The sequence below is a fragment of the Gallinula chloropus genome (genome assembly GCF_964237585.1).
Source record: "Gallinula chloropus genome assembly, chromosome: 12".
NCBI lineage: Eukaryota > Metazoa > Chordata > Aves > Gruiformes > Rallidae > Gallinula > Gallinula chloropus.
Window position 1 is genome coordinate 683,075 of NC_140097.1, and position 15,426 is coordinate 698,500.

Below are 15,426 nucleotides of genomic sequence, written 5' to 3' on the forward strand. Positions count from 1 at the left end.
CGCCCCGCCCCTCGCGGCGGCCCCGCCCCGCGCGCAACCTGAGCACGGGAGGGGCGGCGGGGCCCCGCCTCGGCTGGCGGCGGGGCTGGGCCGGGCACCGCTCCGCTCCGCTCCGCTCCCCAGGCCGGCGGCGCTGCGGCTCCCGCCGAGGTCTGGGCGCTGCGCGGTGCCCCCGGCGCCGCCAATGAAGGGAGCCGCGGGCCGCGGCGGGGCCGCGGGCGGGTGAGGCGAGCCGAGCCGAACCGAGCGGAGCTGAGCTGAGCGGAGCCGAGCCGAGCGGAGCCGAGCGGCGCGGGGGTCCCGGCGGAGCCCGCGCCCTCCCGCAAGATGTCATCGCAGGGCAAGTTCAAGAAGGACAAAGAGATCATCGCGGACTACGAGGCGCAGGTCAAAGGTGCGCAGCGGGGCGCGGCTGCGGTGCCCGCCTTTGTGTGCGGGGCGGGGCGGGGAGGGGAGCGGCGGCCGGGCCGGGCCGGCCCTGCCTGCGGGAGCCCCCCGCGCCTCCTCCGCGGGCGCTGCGGCACCGCCGGGCGCGGCCGGGGCGGGGGGCGGCCCCGGGGCCTCGGCCCCGCGGGGGTCTCGGTGCGCGGGTGCGGCGGGGGGCGGCGCGGAGCCGGCCCGGGGTCCCCCCCACCCCGGGGCCTGCGCCCACCTGGGCGGCCTCGGGGCGCCGCCCGCGCGCGGAGCGGAGCCGGCCCCGGTCGGGGCCCGGCCGGGCGGCGCATCCAGCCGCGGGGCTCGGGTCGCGGTGCCGCGGAGCACGGGGCTGTGCCCCGGGGCTGCCGCGCCGGAGGCCGCCGGGCTCCCGCCGGTTCCCCGCGCCCAAGGCCGGTCCCTCCGGGCCGTTACGGGCGTCCGCAGCGCCGCGCCGGGGAGCGCGGGGAGCCGCCGGCACCTTCCGCCGGGCCGCGGGGCCGGGGCCGCGAGCCCGCGGTGCTGAGTGATGGGCGCGTTACTTGGGCGCGCTCCCGACCCCTTCCAGCTCCCGGTGCCGCCCCTGGATGGAGCCGGGATCCATCCCCGAGCCCTCTCCTTCAGCTGCCCCTCTGCTCCCCGCTGTTACGTAAACCCGGCTCCTGGGGTGTTTCGCACCGGTGCCTCTTCACCGGCCCGTTCCGTCCCGGGTCCTGGCTGAGATGGTTGGTTAGGAACGCGGCACCGCTTCCCTGGGCAAGGGCCCGCGGGTGTGCAGCCCGCAGCGCCTCTGTCTCCGGCGGTCACTGGGAGTTGGGGCTGGAGCTGAGCGGCATCACCCGCACACAGGGGCTGGGAGAGGGGCTGGGAGAGGGACTGGGGGAAGGGGCTGGCTCTTGACTTGGTGCCATTGTTTACTTCCCTCGTTTCAGTCTTTTGTAGCTGGCTTTGAAGAGTGATGTAACAGTCACAACACGCTCCGCTCCGTGCCAATTACCTTTCTGCTCGTGTATAATTTGGGCAAATTGATGCTATTGCACCCTGCAGTGAAGCGGGGGACATATCCCTGTAGCCTGTGGTACGGTTCTGCTGCCCGGGAGGGGAGCTGCGATTGTTCCTCTTCCCATGTTCTCCGAGCGTCCCGGGCCGGCTGCTTCCCGCTGCTCGGGGCTGCGGGGGGGTTGCCAGAGGTGGGACGGGCTCTGATCTGTTCCAGGGGCTCTGCTGCACACATCTCCAGTGGGGTTTTGTTGCTGTTTGTAACTGGAATACTCCTTTGCCGTGATCATTCTTGGCCCGGCTTCTGTGGCCTCATGGTTTCCATATGTTGGGCAGTCGGTGCCGGGTTGTGTCTGGGGGGGTTTCATTGCGCCGCAGCGATCACGGTTTGGGCTGCTGCTCTGGACAGCTGTAGCACAGACTGGGTGATGGGCTGGTAATAATTTCCTCGATACTCTTCTGTGCCTAATTACACCTCCAGAAATATCCCTTTTCCCATTGAGGGTGCTCAGTCTGTATTTTCATCTGAAGGAAGGTTACTGGGGACGTGGTCAGGGTGTAGCTGTGCCTGGAGCTGGGGCGAGGCAGGAACTGTCAGACCCCAATCCCTCCCGTGGGTGAGGCTTCGTCATCATCTAAACCTTCTCCTGGGGCTGGGACAGTGACGGTAAACGCCCACCTTCACCTCTGCTCCCCCTCTCTTGGCACAGCCTAGGGATTTCATGTGGGCCGCCTCCTTACACAGACACCCTGATTGCAGCTGAAGGCTTCAGGCGTTGCTCCCTCCGGATCACAGCCCCAGCGCCCTGGGCAGGAAGGGCACCCAGCTCTCCAGGGAAAGGCTGAACTGGAAGAGGAGAAGAGAGGGAGAGATTGAGGAGAGGGGAGCGACGGGGAGGAGACTAAAGGGGACAAAGTGTTGGCCCAGAAGGGCTGACAGCCGAAGATGCTGAAGGATGGATGTGCGAAGCAGCGATGCCTCGCTATGGAGGATGGGAGGGAAGCTGAGCACCACACAGTGCTGGTCCCCACGGCACAGCCAGGGAAGTGGCAGGGAGAGAGGTGAACGCCCTGTGTGTGAGCTCCAGGGAGCACATCGGCACGGCTGGAGGGGAAGGTAATTTGCAGAGGAAGTGTGTTTAAAGTGTGTTTGGGAGGTGGGTTGCAGAGAGGGCTGGAAATAGTGAGGGTGCCGGCCAGCGTGGCCTGGAAGGGGTAAGGTGTCAGCCAGCGCCCAGCTCCTGCGAGGCAGCCACCCTCTAGCTGAGCTGCAGTGCAGGAGGGACCCTCAGTCACCCAAGTGTTGCTACAGGAGTCTGACAGGCAACTGGGAATAACGCGGTGGGGAAGAAGAAAGCATAGTGCTTAGCCTGATTTTTGGGAGAGTCTTGTGGAAAGCCCTCTTGCTGAGGCTGCTGGGAAGCAGAGCAGAGGCCTCGTGGCATGGGGACAGCCTGTGGGTAACGGCAGCGTGGGACCCAGCCCTGCCCTGACCACCCACCCGTCAGAGGAAATCGATGCGCCCACACTCAGTGTGGGGAGCTCGATTGGCCCGAGTCCAGTTGAACTGGGGAGTAATCTCTGTGCACAGGGGCGATTTATCAGCTGTAAGGACCCTGTATCTTCCTGCCCTCCCTGGAGAATCGTGTCTGCTTTGCTCACGGGGGGAAGGAGTTGTCCCCAGAATGCTGTGACAAGATAGCGGGTGTGCAGGGGGTGCGTGCCCGCGGGTGTGCGCCGGGCCGGGGGCTGACTGCTGCACACCCGCCTGCGGGACGTGTCGGGGAGGGCTGGGGGTGGCGGCTGGGCCATGGTAGCCAGGCTGTGGGTACGTGGTGTTGGAAGGGATGCCGAGCGCCCGAGGCTTTGGGTCGGTGCCGCTGCGGTTTGGGGGGTGGAAGTCCCGGCGGTTGCTGGCTGTGGCTGCTGCAGGCTGGCTGTCCCTGCAGCGTTTGCCATCTGCCTGCACACCGGCACCTCTCTGTGACCTCTGCTGAACACAGGCACTGCTGGCAGGCACCTTCCTGCTGGGTATCACTGTGAGTCTGTCCATCCTGCTGCTGCTGTGCCTCCTCCTTCGGCTTCTGCCCCAGGAGTGGCAGCAGCTGCTCACCCGAGGGTACCATAAAGGAAATACTACGTGTCCCTTGTCAGAGGCAGTTTCCTTGCTGTCCTGCCGAGGTTTGCAGGCAGGGGTGGTGCGTGGAAGGTGAACGCCAGCAAAGCCGTGGCCGTGTGTTTACAGTGGGCACGTGAAAGCAGCTCGTGGAATGCCACCGATCCCGAGGTGCATGAGTCAAAGGCAGGGCTTTCAGATGCCCCATTGGAATTGGTCTGGCTGGCCAGAATGATAAATAGGTGTCTCTTCCCCGTTGCTGCTGGATCTGTGGTTTGTTGCCTTCATGCAGCAAAGCTAAACCGGTTTTAATGATGCAGATGCAACTGTCTGTGGCACAGCACTGTAAATCCTGCAGAAAACCGGGCGTCCTGTTGATTGGCTGTTTAATTTCATAGTGCTTCCTGAAGCTTTTCTTTAACCCTGGCAGAATTCGGGCTGTTGTTAGATCTGTTTGGTTGTTCTTGGCAGGGAGGCTGCTGTGAGTCAGGAGCATCTTCTCCTGTGTGTGGCGGGCAGGTGAAAGCATCCCCGCTGATCCTAAAGACCGTGTTTAAAGGCACATCTGGCTGCGGTAAAGGGATGGCTGCTTGCTCTTCAAGGGCTCTTAGTTGCTGTGTAAACTGATAAGGGAGCTAGAGTTTTGATGGGTTTGGCATATAAAAGCATTTCAAAGGCTTGCAAACCTGGGGCCAAAGAAAAGCAACGCGTTTTCCCCATTTTCACCGAGAGCTGCAGCCTGGGTTACTGTGTCATTGCCCGTTGGCCTCGCTGTACTTTCCCCATTGCAGCAGCTGCATCCCTCCTTTCAACTGGATTCCCCTTGCCTGCCCAGTGCTCTTTTTCCACTTTGCTCAAAAAACTTGGGGAAAATTCCAGTAACAAATTATTTTCACAGCGCCCCGGCCTGGTGTGAATGGGCAGGGACCCCAGACCCCCAGTGCCCCCCAAGCCCCATCCAACCCATCTTGAGCCCTGCCAGGGATCCTGGGGCAGCCCCAGCTTCTCTGGGCACCCTGTGCCAGGGCCTTCCCCCTCCCCAGGAAGGATTTCTGCCCCCCAGCCCCTCTCCATCCCCCTCCTGCAGCTGAAGGCCGTTCCCCTGGGCCTGGCCCTCCCTGTCCTGGGCACCAGCCCCTCTCCAGCTCTCCTGGAGCCCCTCAAGGGACGGGAAGGGGCTCAGAGCTCTCCCCAGCAGCAGCCTTCTCTTCTCCAGGCTGAGCCAGCCCAGCTCTCCCAGCCTGGCTCAGAGCAGAGGGCTCCAGCCCTTGGGCCACCTCCGTGGCTCCTGCAGCTGGGGCTGTGGCTAGCTCAGGAGGAGGCCTTGGTGCCCAACTGCAGGAGGCATCAAGGTTTGACACCTGACAGCCCATCTAGTGAAATGTGTCTGTGCAAAAGACAAGTTCATCCCTTTGGGTGGGCTGGTAGGAAGCTGCCAAATACTAATCAAGGAAACAGATAATAAGACTTCCATTGGCTTAATTGCCTTGCTTAAAATGTGGAGAAGTGCAGCCCAGAGCCAGCTGGCTGCCCTGGCCTCGCTCCCTCAGCTCTCCAGGTCGGATAGCAGATCCTGCTGGGTCTGACCCAGCTCCTGCCCTGCCACTGCAGAGTAACCGCTCAGTGTTGCTCCTTAGTCGGTTGATTTCCATGTAGGTTTGTCTGTCCTTCCCTCCCACTGTCCCCTGTGCTCCCTCGGTGGGGCCTGGCAGTGTGGGCCTGGCAGGTGGGCTTCACGCGAGACCCCGTGCGTGGGGACTGGGGGGCCACGTGCAGAGAGGAGCACAGAAGGACACACGTGGCTCGTAATAAAGATTAATTGGCAGTCTCTAATGGAGACAAATTGAATCTATTGGAGATGTTTCCCTGCTGAGCTGAAGTCCGTGTGGGCACTGGGGCCTGTGGTGCTCAGGGGCTCTGCTGGGACCTGGCTTCTCCAGGGTTTGGTCCTGGTAAGCGCGGCCGTGTTCTCCTCCGGGTGCTGGCAGGGACCTGGGTGTGTTGTTTATCCACCTGCCCTTCCTGATAGTAACACCAGAACCCTCTGACAGCGCGTGCTGGGGGCCTGGAGCTTCTCCTGGTTCCGGGGGGGGTTTGAGAGCCGCGAGGCTGCTGCCCCACCCGCGCTCCACGGCCTTGGCTGGTGCTTGTAAGCCCTGCAAGGTGCGGTGTGTGCAGCTGCGTGCACAGTTCCAGCACCTCTCAGGGGCAGGATTTACTTCCCCTTCCTCTGGCCCATCAAAGGTGGGGGGAAACCCTCCCCCTCCAGCTCTTGCGTTGTCTCCTGCCTGAGTTTGGCACTGTCTCAGGAGCTGCTTGTGAAGCTGCCGCCCACGGCCCCGCAGCAGCCGCCTCCTGAAATGCGACTGCCGACTGGGGAGGTGTCCGTGCCCCTGGCAGGCGTGGGGCGGTCGGAGCAGGTAGTGCCTGGCCTGGGGCTGCAGAGGGGCTGCAGAGGGGCACAGCACCACCTCATCCCTCCTGCCACTCTCCAGCAAAGCTGGTGTGAAGCCGCCTCCCCTTTTGGGTGGATGGGTCCCCAGTGTGGATGTGACCCCAGGATGCTCTTGCTGTGCTGCCAGCAAACCGTCCTCATGTTTTTGGAAGAAATCTGCATTTGAATCTCCCCTCCTCCCCCCTTTTTTTTGTGTGACTTCCCGGAAATTTCACAGCAATGCTATCGTGTCCTCCCCGAGATTACAGACGACCTCATGAAAGAGTGGGAGCTGGAGCTGCTGTGCTGGCAGAGGCTCTAGAGAGAATTCAAGAATTTCTTTGTGTGAAAAAAGGTTAATTGATGGTTGGGGAGGGCCTAAATGGTGTTTTGTTCAAGACAGCTCGTTAGTGTTTGAAATTTGGGAGATGCAGAGGTTGATCTGATCTGGGGAGGAGAAGATCCAGCTGCCAGGCTGGATGGATGGTGCTGGATTGGGTGCCACAGGGTAGAAGCTGCAGGAGGGCTTGGAGTTGTGGTGATGAGGAGGGGATGAAGCCTCGTGCAGCCAGGTCCTGTTTGGGAGCATAGCCTGGAGTGGGAGCATGGTGTGAAGGAGCAGGCTGTAGCTCAGGCTGGGATGGAAGCTGTGCTGGTGACCTCCTTGCCAGCCACCTTGTGCCCTCAGTGGGGTGTCGGGAGTCGCTGTGTTTGGCTGGGCAGTTAGTGGAGGAAGACATGCTGTCTGCACAGCTGTCCAGCCAAGAGCAGCGAGCGTGTTTGGCTTTTCCTTACACTCCCCATCTTCTGGTCGTCTTTGCCTTCCAAAGCTGGTCAGTTACTCCGGGTTTGTGCTGGGGTTGCAGCATGTGACCTGTGGCCAGAGAGTTGTGTCTGTAGGCTGGCTGGGGATGTCTGCTCCAGTGTCTCTGGAGGGATGCTGTGGACCCCTTATCAGCTGTGACCTCCTCTGGAAGGAGATAGCGTTCAGTGGTGAAGGCGTATGGGGCTTTCTAAGAGCCTCGCTGTTCCTGGGGAGGGTGTGCTGGCTGCTCCGGAGGGGCAGCATCCCCTAAGTGACTGTTAAGGGTGGGAACGTCTTGCTCCAGCAAAAAGCTTGGAGAGTTTTGTTGATAAATACGGCTTGGCTGCTGTCAGTCATGGTGCTGTGTGCTGGGAGCAAGCCCTCTTGGGTGGGTGGGCTGTCTGCCACCGACTTTGGCCTGTGGTGCTTCATGCCCTTGAGATCGTGTGCTGGATAAATCCCTGCAGTCCGAGGGACATGCAGTGTGTTGCAGGGTTAGAGAGGTCATCCTCAGCCCCTCACCCTGCCTCAGGCCTGTCTGCATCCACCCCTCCAGAGATGGGTTTGGGGGCAGGTCTGGTGAGGGTCAGGCTGTCTCTTCTGTGGGGAGAAGCCCTTGGTGGTGATCACAGAGTACTTGAGCAGGAACGTCAGGATCAGAAGGTGCTAACTGGGATGCTGGTTGTATGTAACTGCTTACTGGGATGCTGGTTGTATGTTGCTGCTTGGCAGAGTTAAACTTGCCCGTCGGTGCTGGGATACCAGGATGTGTTCCTGTTTCACAGTGCTGCCTCCATTGCTTCAGGGGACAGGCACATTTTCCAGAGGGCCGAGTACATTACAGTCAGTGTTAGGTGCTGTTAGGCGTGCTGATCTCAGCACAATCGAGCATCGTGCTTCAGGGCAGAGTGTGATTGCTGGAGATCAGAACACAATCCCTGTCCCTGCGTGGAGCATGACACAGTTGGCTGGATGCATTAGAGTTGCCCCTGCGGCAGCAGAGCCGCGCTGGGACAGCGGCTGCTGGATGGCAGAGCGCCGGCCTCTCTGTGAATGCCTTGTAATGGTTTCAGAGCCTTGGAGAGCATTATGGTGTGATCTTCCCAGTGCTTGGAGAGGCAGGAGCGTTCTGCCCGTCTGGCTGATGGGGATGTGCCAGGTCACAGCCCCCTTGCCCTGGTCTCTGTAGTCGGGAGCAGGAGCAGCCGAGGGGTCCTTCAGCTCCACACCCTGTGCGAGCACCAGCGCTGCCCGGGCACTGGCTGTTCCCTTCTCGGAGGTGTGGCTGTGCTGTGCAGCGGCTGGGACTGCTTGTGCCCTGTGAGTCTCCTTTACCTTCTCTTTGAACTCGGCTGTTCCACGAGGCCTGGAGACCCTCGGGTGGGCTGCTGCGTGGCAGCGAGTCCCATGGGGGTCCCTGGCCGCCTCTCTGCTCGGCTCAGCCGCCGCTTCCTGTTGTCAGGCGCTGCTGAGGGCTCCCCGGGGCAGCGGCGAAGCGTTCCGCTGCCTGTGGCGCAGAGATGGATCCTCTCACTGCGGCGCGAGCGATGCTGCACCTCACCGTCAGAGGTGTGACGGCTCCTGGAGACAGCGAGCTGCAGGCTGAGGGTCCATCCCTCCTGAGCTGTGTGTTGGACAGCGGTGTGATGCCTGGGGACAGGCAGCCTTGCTGTGTGGCAGAAACCAGCTCGTTCCGCAGCTGTGGGGACCTGAGCTGCACTCCCTGGTGGGAAGGAAGGGCTGCTGATCTTTGCAGGCTCCACGTTGCTGAGGTGTTTGCTGTGGCACCAGCTGCCTCAGGCATCCAAGAAGAAGAGGCTTTGCGTTCCCTGGGAGTCGCCCTGGCAGCACTGCTGGGTTTTCCCCTTCTGCAGGGTGGTGGGATGAAACATTCCATGGGGTTGGTAGGTTTCCCATTGCTCTCCTTTGCTTCCACCCTCTCCCAGACCTGCTGGGTGCTGCACCCTGCAAGCTCCGTGCTCCTGAGCTCTTGTTTGTGCCACGGGAATTGCTTGTTCTAAAACCAATTACAACCTGACAAAACCGATCTGCCTTATTTACAAATACACCCATCTGGTTGTGGACTGTCTGGCAGTGCTGCCAGAACAACGCGAGGCCTTTGTTGCGGCTGCTGAGTGGTGGCAGGGCTCCTGTGCTGGCGTTGCCCGGAGCTGATGACGGCTTGCGGTGTGCCTGTGTGTGCCCGAGCTCCTCCTGGGACAGAGGGAACCCATGGCTAAAGTAAAAGCCTCCGTAAGCCAAGGCTGCAGGTTAGAGAATTGTGCCCCTGTACTCGGCACTGGTGAGGCTGCACCTCGAGTGTTGGGTCCAGTTCTGGGCTCCTCACCATCAGAAGGACATGGAGGTCCTGGAGCGAGTGCAGAGAAGGGCAACCAGGCTGGGGTAGGGGCTGGAGGGCAAATCCTCTGAGGAGCGGCTGAGGGAGCTGGGGGTGTTGAGCCTGGAGAAGAGGAGGCTGAGGGGAGCCCTTCTCCCCACCTCCCCTGCCCTGCCAGGAGGGTGCAGAGAGGTGGGCGATGGTCTCTGCAGCCAGGGGACAGGAGATGGGACAAGGGGCAATGGGCTCAAGCTGCCCCAGGGCAGGGTCAGCTCAGCTGGGTGGGCAAAGTTCTTCCCTGGCAGAGTTGTGGGGCTGTGGCACAGGCTGCCCAGGGAGGGGGCTGAGTCCCCAGCCCTGGGGGTGTTTAACAGGGGGTAGATGAGGTGCTCAGGGATGTGGTTTAGCTCAGGATGGGAATGGTTGGACTTGATGATCTCAAATGTCTTTTCCAACCTGGCGATTCCGTGAGCTGTATGCTGGTGCCAGCCGGCATGGCACGGGCGAGGTGACGCTGTGACAGAGGGTGCTGACATGGCGGCCGTGGGCAGCTCTGCGGGCGCTGACACCCGCTGCGTCCCACAGCGTGCACACAGGCAGGTGGGCTCCAGCAGCAGCAGCAAGTGCAGCTGCAGCTGTTGGTGCTGGGAGGAGCGTGCACGTGTGTGTGCAGGGGCTGGGAGCGGAGGAGCCTGGACTGCTTGGAGCAGGCCGCTGTCGATAGTGCTCTGGCGTGCGGCCTGTGCCGCTCGGCTGCCGCCGCCGCTGCGGGATCCAGGACTGCAGGATGCCTGGGGAAGAGTCCTGTGGTTCCCAATCTTCCAGGAACTCGCCCGGAAATTGAGGTGGAGCTAGATTCCTCCTCGCACCCGCCGTTTCCTGATGGGTTTCGTGTAGAAAACAGACGAGGGAAGCAGCCTGGGGTGCAGGGCTCCTGTTTCTGTGTGTGCTCCTGGCAACCCGGTTTGGAAAGGCTCAAACGAGGAGAAACGTGTGAGCGGTGTCAGGACCCCAGAACTGAGTCGTCACAATGGGTGGCTGAGGCTGCTTCAGACTCTTCTCCTTTTTCTATGGATGTTCAGCTGCAGCTCAAAGAAGACCTGAGGAGGCATCATGAATCAGAGCTGATTTCCCCCAGCAGTCCAAAGCCGAATAGACTTTTAGAAGCATTGACTAAAGCCTCTATTCCTTGTTTACCCTGTGTGTAATCCACAAAGGGCAGAACACAGGCACCAGCACACGTAAACAGATGTACTGTGAGGGAAACGGAGAAGACCTGCCCCCTAAATTAAATAATTAAAATTAGCATGACTAGGTTTCAAAGTATAAGTGGAGGTGACTGAATTAGTCATTGTGAATAAGAGATATGATAAATTCGGGCCTATTTTTGTTTGTGGTTTCTCCAGGAATGAACTTTAACTTGTGTATTTATAAATAATGGCTCAGTTTTGCTGGCTGGCTGAATGAAAATGCAGCAGTGGGTATGAACCGGAGGCACAGAGCGCTGCGATCTGCAGACGAAACCTGTGTTTACACTGATCTGCGTGTGGGGGTTTTTTCCTGTTCCACATCACCATGGTAACTGAACGTTTTCTGTGATGGTGAGCTAGTCCTGCCACGTGAGCCTGAGAGGGGACACTCGTGTGTCACCTCCGGGGGCTGCCACAGGGGCTGTAGGGTCAGGGAGCTGGGTACCTGCGGTCCCTTGACCTGGGCTGTGACAGCGGGGTGTGCGGCGTCAGAGGGGGGATGTGGAGTTGAACCCAGGCTCTCCTCAGCAGGTGCCTGGCTCTGCAGGTGTCTCCAGCAGTGTGGGCAGCCCAAGGTCTGCTTGAGAAAAGACATTCCTGGTCCCATGGGCGCCGTGCACGGCGGCAGAGCACGGCAGTGTCGGGTGGGTGGATGCCTCGGCAGCCACAGCCCCACAGAGCTGCTAACTCCTCGCCTGCCACAGCCATCCTGCTGCCCTCTGTGCTCCCCAGCGTGCTCACTCTGTGGTCCTTGGTGGCTGCGGAGCTGAAGTGGTGGAGAACTGCCCCAAGTTGTGAGTGCTGCGGGGCTGCGGCTCAGGATGACCCGGTCAGTAGTTTTGGGGATGGATATTCCCCACATGGACCAATGCTGCTTGTGCTTGTGGCAGCAGATGGGGACAGGTGCTGTGCTGCCCGTGCCAGCCGTGTCACCTCCGGCCCCTCTGGTTTAGCTCTCCTCTCTGGTGCCGTACGAACGTGGGCTGGTGGTGGTGGCCCTGGAGAAGCGCCGGGTTAGGACGTGCCACTGAGTCTGGCCGACAGCTAAATGGGGGATGGGGAGACGTGGAGGCAAAGCAGGATGGCACCACAGAAAGAGAACTCGCATCATCTCTCGCAACGGGAGCTTTCGGTATGTGTCAGGCTCGGCGCCTCGGGCCCTGCGCTGGGCCGAGCGCTGTGTTTGCTGTTCCTGCTCCTACAGCAACTGCTGCTGAAAGCGGCCTGTCGCAGGCAGGGGCACAGGGCTGCGAGGAGGTCTGAGGATCAGGCTGACATCCTGTTTCTGGGTGGTGGATCAGCATGTGCTGGCTTCAGCTGGGTCCCCACAGCCCTGGGAGCCTCCGTGTCACTAGTGTGTCTCCTGAAGCAGGGACGTGCTCCAAGGGACCTGTGGCTGCACCTGGCTGTGAGCACAGGGAGTTGGTTTTGCTCACTAGTTCCCAGTGCAAGCAGAAATCCAGCCTTCCATGATGGAGATCTTCTCCTTAAACATCCTTGTGTCTCTAGCACAGCTGTTCTGCACCCGGCAGCTCGTAGAATGTCCTGGCTGAAGGCAACCTGGTGGGCAGAGTTTGTGTGTGAAGGGACCTCGTGACGTTTTCTGATGGGAGAGAAAATAACCCGTTAACATTTGCAATAAAATCATTAGGATAAAACCACGCATATAAAAAAGGTCATTGATTATAATCATTAATAAGATCTGTGACAAAGTTTACTTTAGTATTTGCTTCTCTCTCAGTTTGGACAACACGTCTGGGCTGGACAACTCCCTGCCTTGTGTTGTTTCAGTGCTGGTTTGAGGCAAAAGCTCCTAAGTTAGAGGGAGAGCTTTTTCCCCACTGGATTCAAGAGCTTAGGATGAATCCCTAATAAGATGCAGTAACATCTAGATGGGCGTTATGTCAGGGAAGTGTTAATATGTAACATTGCACCTTCTCACTGAAAAGATAGTATTTTTATTCATAATTTACATTTAAAAAGCTTTCAGGAGAAGTATAGGTGTTGGTTTTGATCTTGAAATGACTTTATCGGTGGTGTTAGAAAAATAACGCGATTTGTAAGGGTCTCAGCTGTTTCTTGGGTGTGCTCTGGCTCCCTGGCTGGCCCCAGCCCGCTGCCTGCCTCGGCTTCGGCATATTTTACTTAATTAGCTCCCCAAGGCCCGTTCCGTGTGACTTCCCCCCGGAGGGAATGAGCACACGGCCACCACAGTGATGCCGGCCCGGCGCTCCGGCTGCCGCTCTGTGCACGCAGGCCCCGGAGCGCAGCAGGCCGCGCGGCTCTGGGGACAAGGCCCTTGGCTGTGGTGTCAGGATGCCACTGGCTCTGCCCTTCCGTGCTGGCAGCCATGCTCTTCGGGCCTGCGCAGCACCCCGGTTAGCTGCCTGTGACGTGCGGGCTGCCGGTGCAGCGGCTGGGCTGGGGAGCCCCGATGTCCGGGGCAGGCCTGGCCAGCCCTGCGTGGGACGGGGGCAATGCTGGCACTGTCCCTGGCATCATGGAGCAGTCTGCTTCGCCAAAACCAGTTTTCAGCCCTCCCTCCTCCAAACTGGTATTTTATCTGTTGGCTTATTAAATTGTGTGTTATTTCCCTGAAATAACGTCTGCCTTCTGTAGCCTCACATCTTCCTGGCAGCATAGATATCTCCGAGGGACGCTCATCTAATCTGTTGATAAAAGCCTTCAGTGATGAGCAGTCTGACATCCTCCCTGGTTCCTCTGCTGTTCTGAGCAGGCTGCTTTTCCCTGGTACTTTAATGACATCGTCTCTTGTGAGAGGAGGCTGGTGTGTCCCCGGAGCTTGCTGATAGCCATCCTCGCACAGCTCCCCGGGCAGCGGAAGGCTGTTGAGGTGTCTTGCTCCAGGCCAGCCTGCCCCAGGCTGTGCAGTATGTCCCTCTCCACTGGAAGCCGTGGCACAGGAGCTGTGTCTCCACCATATTTGGCTTCTCACAGTTAGGTGCACCACAGATCCAGGCCGTGGAGTGCAGCCTGGGTGTCACTGTGGCAGTGCCGGAGGTGCCCTGCATGGTTCCTGCTCCTGGCTGCTTGCCCTGGCTGTGCCGGGACCCGGCGCTCGCTGGCACTGAACTCAGCGTGGCCATGAGTGGGGCAGGGCGTGAGAGCCAGTGACAAGTATCTGTGTGAGTACAGCCTTCCCTTTTCTTCCTCCTCTCGGCAGCATCTCCTTTTTCTCCTTTTTCTCGGTAGTATCTTTGTCTTCCTCTTCTTGGTAATCCCCTCTTCCTCTTCGGGGCAGTTGTGTATCTTCTTGGTAGGAATCTCTAGATTCCTACCAGATTTTGTGAAGAGAAAACCCACTGCCACGGTCGCTCCTGCTTTAGACCAGAACAGGAGCCGTGCTGAGGTCGCTCTTGGCCATGCAGAGCAGCTCCTTGCAGCGAGGATGCAGCTGTCCTCCCCGGTCCTTTGTCAGTGTTCACCGGGTCGGTGCCATGAGCACGAGCTGTCAGTGCTGGTAAAACTTAGTGGTTTGTCCTATTTTGCATTTATTAGCATGCACTAATTATTCACAGGGATAATTACCCTTTACCAAGTCACATTAATCTAGATGGCTTTTGAAAAGCAATCAAGAGGAGCAGGGTATGATAATACATCAAAGTGAATAAGGGTATGGCACGAAGGGAATAGGGGGCAGGTTTATGTAAGAGACATGTCAAGTCACTGCTGGCTCCCCCCTCGAATGGGGATGATTGGAGCACGGGTGGGTGGGTGGTGCTAAAGGGCATCAGCTAAACATGCCCCCCACCTCAAAAGTCCCTTCGAGCTGTTCATCTCACCCGTGTGTCTCTTCAACAAGGGAAAACATCATCGTATGGGGTGGCAGTATGAAGGTGGACCGAAAGACATGCCACCATTCAAAGCTGCCTGCTGTCCCCGAGCAGCTCGGTGAGACTGGAGTGATTTTATTAGGAGGAAACAGCTGGAGTTTCAGAATACAAATTCTTGCCCGCCCTCGCCATGGGGATGGGCACTGAAGCCTCCTCTGCACCCAGAGCCCTGTGTCCCTCCTGTCAGGGCGCAGGCCAGGAGGTCTTCACGGCAGGGTCAGCTCCAGCTGTGTGTTTGGGGCCCACATCTCTGCAGTGCCATTAAATGCTCTGTGGCGAGGTCACCATTGTCCTTCCTGGCTTTGAACGAGGTGGTGGAGGTGAAAAGCCGGGCGTCACGCAGAACACGCAGCCTGAAAATGCTCGCTGAGTCTTACTGCTCCGGGTTACAGTGGGAAGACGCTGCTCCCTAAGCCACATGTGATGTGATGTGATGAGAGTGCCTTGGCAGGCAGAGATAGCGAGTGAGTAATCTCCAGCGAAGGGCAAGAGGCAGCGAGATGATATTGAGGTCGGGAGGAGCGCCGGTGGAGGCTTTGATGGCCGTGTGTGTGCGGGAAGGGAAGAGTAATGACCTTGTATTGGTTTAGCGCTCGCTGTGCCCCAGCAGCTCAAGCCTTGTTCTCCCAGCTCGGTGCCATAAATCTCTGCTGCTCTTGCAGTGAGCTTGAGGCTGCTGCTGTGCCTGGGGCTGGACCAGCTGGTGCTGCGCTGCGGGAGCAGCTCGGGGCAATATGGACTGTTCACACCCAGCATGGATCATCCTTTCTTGGTGTCAGGGGAGGAATGGCCCTCGCACAGCCCCCAGTGCCAGCGGGCTGTGCCCTGTGTAGTTCCTGGGTTGGTTTGTTGATGGTGACGTTTTGGTATCCAAGAAGAAATGTCCATCCAGGATGCTTTGCATGGGGAACACCGGGTGTGAGCTGGGTTGGTCTTGGCCATGTCAATAGATGTGGAGCTGGGAGGCTGCTGGCTGGCTTGGAGTGTGCTGCTGTGAACTGTTAATGAGCTGCAGCCCGTACCACAATCACTACTGAGCTCAGTGAGCGAGTCCCCTAAGTGTGGTTATCCACTGCTTCATCTCTGCGCTGCTGCATGGAAGTAAGGATGCTCCCTGAAGGCATGTGCTGTGCTGGGACCAGAGGCTCCTGTTAATACACCCCCATAGTCACCGTGTGATCACAGACTTTGGTCTGTCCCTAGCACTGATGGTGGG

The 15,426-nt window shown here is 59.3% G+C and overlaps 1 protein-coding gene across 2 annotated transcripts in view; it reads left to right on the plus strand.

The window, feature by feature from the left end:
* Nucleotides 1–327: 327 nt before the first annotated feature.
* Nucleotides 328–15,426, plus strand: part of SRGAP3 (SLIT-ROBO Rho GTPase activating protein 3) — a gene marked incomplete at both ends in the record, with an annotated part of 75,470 nt that continues 60,371 nt past the window's right edge. For both annotated transcript variants that reach the window (XM_084269775.1, XM_084269776.1), the window contains one exon: nt 328–394. In XM_084269775.1, coding sequence (XP_084125901.1) covers nt 328–394 — 67 coding nt within the window. The remainder of the gene's footprint in view (nt 395–15,426) is intronic.